This window comes from Salvelinus sp. IW2-2015, linkage group LG23, assembly GCF_002910315.2.
Source record: "Salvelinus sp. IW2-2015 linkage group LG23, ASM291031v2, whole genome shotgun sequence".
NCBI lineage: Eukaryota > Metazoa > Chordata > Actinopteri > Salmoniformes > Salmonidae > Salvelinus > Salvelinus sp. IW2-2015.
The window spans coordinates 44,021,718-44,028,127 of NC_036863.1; the positions used below are offsets into that span (position 1 = coordinate 44,021,718).

Sequence of the window (6,410 nt, forward strand, 5' to 3'; positions counted from 1 at the left end):
ACACAATACATATATTGTTTGTTCGAAAATGTGCATATTTAGCGGCACAATCGTGGTTATACAATGAGAATAGTAGCCAGCTGCCAACAAAATGTCGGGAGAAATCTTCGGAGAGGCACCTAATCTAATCAATAACTAATCATAAACTTGACTAAAAAATACAGGTTGGACAGCAAATGAAAGATACATTAGTTCTTAATGCAACGCTGGTGTTAGATTTTTAAAATTAACGTTGTTACTACGACATACCAGCGTGCGCTAAAGCGAGACCGCACCGAAATTAATGGCGGAATAATAGTCTACATTTTTCAACAGAACAACGAATTAACATCAAAATAGTTCTTACTTTTTGATGAGCTTCCATCAGAATCTTGTGCAAGTGGTCCTTTGTCCAGAATCATCGTTGCTCGGTTGTAGATTGTCGTCTTTAACTTAGAATTAGCAGCAAACATTTAGCTATGTGGCCCAGACGTGCCCAACTCTTCATAACGCAGCACAAAGAAATATCTCGAAAATCGCAATATACTGAATATAAACTGAATATAACTCAGTTTAAAATAACTACATATGATGTCTTTAACACCTATATCGAATAAAATCCAGAGCCGGATATATCTAAGGCCTTAACGAGAGCTTTTCAGAATGCCATCCTGAGGTCTGTCTTTGCGCCATGACGAACGTTGAAAAGAGTGCACCCCCCGGTTCAAGAGACTATATGGCCTCAGATCTGCCTAGCAACACCATTCCAATTCTCACTGCTTACTGACATCTAGGGGAAATCGTATTGCAATGCATGTCGACTCATAGATTCATGCAATTTAATAAACTGACCCTGGAACAGAGCATCGATTTCAGATTTCTCACTTCCTGACAGGAAGTTAGCTGCAACTTGAGTTCTGTTTTACTCACAGATATAATTCAAACGGTTTTAGAAACTAGAGAGTGTTTTCTATCCAATAGTAATAATAATATGCATATTGTGCGAGCAAGAATTGAGTACGAGGCAGTTTAATTTGGGAACAAATTTTTACAAAGTCAAAATGGCGCCCCCCCTATTGACAAGAAGTTTTTAAGAACAAATTCTTATTTTAAATGACGGCCTAGGAACAGCGTATTAACTGCCTTGTTCAACGACAGATTTTACCTTGTCATCTCAGGGATTCGATCTAACCACTAGGCTACCTGCCGCCCCTAAAACAAGGGTTAGGCCTATATCCTCACATAGTCCCACAATTTGATTCCTGCTTTTAACTATAAGACATCTCCACAGAAATGTATAGCCTAAGGATTGCATGGTGACAGTGATTGTGTATGTTGAACTCTGGAGAAAAAACGAGGTCAAATCATGACATCAGTGATTTTCAGGTCAGAGAAAGATGCCCGAGTTTCTGAATTGGAATTCCGAGTTGGATGACAGTTCAWAACAACAACAAAAATCCCAGTCTGAGCTTGTTTTTTTAAACAAATTTCCAGTTGTCATGAACGCACTGAAGTCGGAAGTCAGAGATTGCCGAGTTCCGAGTGGTTTTGAATGCGCCACAAGAGACCTAGGCTACTTCTTATTTCTGAAAAGGGCTACCTCCAACAAATAGGCCTTGTGTCTGTATTGATGTGGGAAATAGGCATCTACACAGTAATGGTGGCTGGCTACGATATCAACTAGCCTAATAATTGTTGTATTGAGGTAATATGCCTATTTTCGCTAAATCGACGAATGAAATTGATTAATTACTCTGGCAATGAAAAATATGTTTTATATAATCATCATCATACATGTAGACGTTTATAAGGCATTCATGTGAGATCTTTAATAATAAACTACAGACATTTAAACTAACACGTGATGCGTTCATGTTAAGATCTTTCATAATAAAAAACTTACAAGCGACGTGAACTTGTCGGCAGTTTGAAGATTTATAAAAACACTTGTCTCCATTGACAGTCCATGTTAATTCATGGTGGTATTTTATGGCGCTAGGAAGACATTAGGTGACTTGGTGGRAGGTATCAGTAACTTCASAAGGCTTAATTTTGGCACATATCACCCCCCATAGAAGTGCAACACAATATACAGGTCGTTCCCAATTTGCATTGCACGCAGCGCCTGCTCCTTCTGATCTGAAGAAACAAAAACAAACATCACAAGTCCACTTCAGGTTACCTTAACTCAACAGCACCCATCTTTTTCACCCAACCTGAAACCACCCATAGACCAGCCAAAAGGCCTGGTTCCACCCTCAATGCAAGGCTCGGGCTCCTCACAACACCGTCTACCCCTTCCATTTCACCTAGAGAACTCAAACTGGTGTCAGGCTCACTCTGAACTTGACACCAATCTTCCTAAACATACCCTCTCCCTTGTTATTGCTAGCTTCAACAGATTCAAACCTATCCTCGGTCTCCCTCAGTCCATTCAACCTCTTTCTTTCCCTCCAATCCTCCCCCCACAGCTAGATGATAGGCAGTTCATAAAGGTAGTACTGTATCTTGAGAGAAGGGRGCATAGACTAGACTGGTTGGTGTGTTTGGTCAGCTATTACATTCCATTCCATAGAATGAATTGAATGGGCATCTCCATTCAAGTCAATGATGGAATAAGGGGTGGACTGGCAGCCATTTTGAGTGCACCCATGCCAGRTAGTAAAAGCTAGGTTGAAGATGACAACCTAGAGTATAAGCAGTAARTGTACCCTTCAATCTGTGCTGTGATTTGTTGAGTTAACTCAACTGACATTACAAATAATACATTCCATTGCATGAGCATCAGTTGATAGAACATTCCAAAATACCATGGAAATGATTGCATCAGAATACCAGGCAAGCAGCCATTGCGAGTGTACTCATGACTTTACCAGTCAAATTGCCAGGGTTAAAGCTTCCAAGCCCATTCTATTCCTGCCATTTGCCAAAGAGACTCACCTTTCGGCAATCTTGAAATATGAACATTCTATCATTACTGAGCTTGAAGAGATCAGAAGATTTTATCCTGATTCGATAACCCTCACAGCTATCATCAAATCACAATGTTTATTCAACTTAGACTGATGGGAAAACATTCTTAACTTAATTCATACATGCTCCTACCTGKGTGTGCCAATAGCTTTTTGGTCTCTTAATGGCCAATACATAGCATCAGCAATCCAGGGTTTATATACATCATTGCCTGCTACCCTTTGATAGGCTACAACTGTCTTCTCTCATAATTWAAAAAAAACTACAGATWTATCATAAGCAATCAATAACTATTTAGACGTGAWCATTTCATTTGCGTCATTGTTTACTGTTCACAGCTGCATGGTAAAAATTATTAAAACAGAACAACTAGACCAAAGATTGAGCAAACAAACATATAGTGCCAGTTTCCTGGACAGATAAATAATAATTTATTCAACTTTTATAGCACTATTCATTACATAAAGAATCTCAATGGGCTTTAAAGCTAAACAAAAATGCATGCAATTTAGAAAAATCACAACATCATAAGATGGACAATCATTAGAAAGTTAATGGCTTGAGTGGTCATCTGAGGGAGGTGGTCACACAGGGAGAGAAAGAAACAGGTCTGGCTTTCAGGCTAACATATCCTTCATATCACCGAAATATCCTTCATTGGTCTATGCAGCTACAGTAAGATACATCACCAAAACAGTCCACTGAAATGTTTGGGTGCAATGTCAATGCATACATAAATGTGTATAGGTCTAAAATCTAATCTTTCAAGTAAACTAAAAAAGATTGCTAGCGACAGAGTAATCGGTAGATTAAGGGCCTGTTTCTCAGACAGACTAAGCCTATTCCTAGACTAAAACACATGTTCAATGGAGAATATCTATGGAAAATGTGTTTTTAGTCCTGGACAAGGATTGAATTGTGTCCAGGAAACTATCCCTAAGCCATTTGGAAGGTGAAACGAACAGACATAAAACTGTGCTGTGGATAACTATGACAGGAGAACACAGATGTAGATTTGGTAGTCAATGAATACTAGAATACTTAGTTGTAACATCAGTTTTGGGAATAATAAATACATTATATATACACATTGATTCTTGAAAAATATAACTTAKAAATGCCTCATGAGCTTAGTTCAACTGTCGAACCCAAAATAGAAGCTTGTTTWACTCCAATGTTGGTAAAYGTAAAAAAAACTGTATAGCCTCAAAATATTGTTAAAACTATAATTTTGATATCATGCATGGTCAGTCCTTGCATCAATAGCTCGGTCTATGAATTTGAGTGGTTACATTTCTACAGGTCCATCCCGCCACTTTTTACCAAAACAGAGGTGGGATGGTCGCTTTGTTATTGTTTCAATTAAGGATTTTAGCTTTAAAAAGGGGCAAGAGGGTTTGAAAGTGCATTAAAAGACTAATCTGATGGCAACTAAATTGCTTTTATTTATCTTTGTGACGATGCAGAGTCAATCAGACTGCAGATGTGCTGAAAGGTGGTTAGCTAGACTTTCGTTTGGCTGTCTCCGTAGACACTCTCATCACTGTAGGCAATGTAAAGAAAGAAGTCCTCTTCGTGGTGTTCCTATTACCCAGAGATTCAACATTCGGTTAATCAGGAATGTGTTTGAGACAACATAGAAAATCAAGGAACATTTCAGGATAAGTAGGATAGACCAGATGTAGGATGTCAGAAAGGCAGGAATTCCTGATTAAATCAGGAGGAAATACCACAGCACCATGCATAATGTATAAGAGGGAATAAAAAATAAAAAATTAAGCCCTGCCTTGATAAATAGGCTCAGTACCTGGTAAAGTAGTCCCATGGTGGCTGAGGTGGGAGGAATTACATTGTTGACAAAAAAGAAAAGGGCGTCCTCTGCCCGCAGGTGAATCCTCTTCCGTATCAGGAAGTAGAACTGTCCCACTTAAGAAATAAGAAAATACGTTAATTCAGATCAAAATGTGGAAATAGACAACACAATTCGATACATGTCCTGTATCTCACCTGTAAGATCAGARGGTACAAGATATTTCTTCTTGTCCAAATCACCAATTCTGGCTTTGGGGGCTTTCTCCACTATCACCTGCAAATTAAATAAAATCCCCAGGCAGTCAGATRACTAAAAATTAATTTATGAAATTATTACCGATTCTCAAAGCAACATGTTAAAAAATATATATATATTGATATTGTGTCAAAAAGATGTCAATTTAGCAAAATAGCTAACAGCTAACGTTAGTTAGCTACCTAGGAATGTAACATTAGCTAGCTGGCTAGAACGGCAGTGTAAAACGTTCAATCAAAAACAATCTGTGACCAATTAATTTGAAAACTTTTTCCAAAGATGTAACCATATATGTTAAGGTTGTAGCTAGTACTAACACTGTCAATGTCCTGAAGTTCCTCTTTGTTATTGTGTGGGTTTACAGCCGACAAGCTAAGCGGTTAGCATTTCGCAAGCATTGGCTAGTTAGTTAGCAGCAACTCAGCAGCAACTCACCGGCACTCTATCTGGGTACTTCTTCCTGATCTTTTCCCCCTCCGATCTTCTCTTCTCAAATGGGTGCTCTTCTTTATACAGGAATTTCATTGTCACGGTTTAATTTTCCTCCAAACTCTAAATTTGGATGACAGTTCAAGCTAGCCTATGCCTGCCCTTTGTATGGCAGCAAAATTATGCAATTCTATAAAATCTGATAGCCTTGTTGTCAATGCTAATTTCGTGACGTTGAACGTTATGACGAGGGATAGAACAATGACGTATCTAAACCTAGGTTAAACATGGGATTAATGCCGCGTTCAGAAAAACTGGGAACTAGGAAAAAGAATGTATTACATTTATTAAGCGCTTTTCATATAATCTAAAAGCACTTCAAACGCAAAACAAACAATATATCATATGCTACTCGGAACAAGGAAACTCGGAAATGTCCGACATGCTGATTCGTTGAACGCGGCACGTGTATAACTACAACCAGTTAGCCAGTCGGAAATGTCCTAGTTTCCTTGTTCCGACTAGCACATGAAAGCAGCAAAAGGCAAAATATTTTAAAACTGTATTTTCCGAGGATGGTAGACTATGGTAATGGGTCTGCAGGTGATTTTGTAGAGGGCAAATCTGGGAACCAGGCCGAGTCTTACAGCAACTGGACTTCTCCTCTTCCAATCTGTATCAGCAGCTCTGGGGGACAAAAAAAACCTCATCACACAATTCAGAATAGTAGCGTCATCCTCTCTATGAGCCCTCTGCCTCAGCACTGTTGTATTCCTCTATCTCCCATTCATCTCACGCTTCAGGCGATTCGTCAAAATATCAGGAACTGTCAGCCAGGTTAAACAAAAAAATATGGTACTCTGTCCAGATAAAAAAATTTAAACAAAAGCTAGCTAGCCAAGCCAAAAAGTGAGTCAATCTGCAAACCCGTGGTTTAAAACGACCGATACACGCAATTAAA

At 38.8% G+C, this 6,410-nt stretch overlaps 1 protein-coding gene across 1 annotated transcript; it reads right to left on the reverse strand.

Annotated features, from left to right (window-relative positions):
- Positions 1–4,240: 4,240 nt before the first annotated feature.
- gabarapa (GABA(A) receptor-associated protein a) lies at positions 4,241–5,694 on the reverse strand. Its single transcript, XM_023968804.2, has 4 exons — positions 5,456–5,694; positions 4,960–5,038; positions 4,760–4,878; positions 4,241–4,536 (listed from the first exon to the last, which is right to left on the reverse strand). Exons 1-4 carry the CDS (start codon positions 5,543–5,545, stop codon positions 4,456–4,458), a joined length of 369 nt encoding a protein of 122 aa, XP_023824572.1. The 5' UTR covers positions 5,546–5,694; the 3' UTR covers positions 4,241–4,455.
- Between the last annotated feature and the right edge of the window lie 716 nt (positions 5,695–6,410).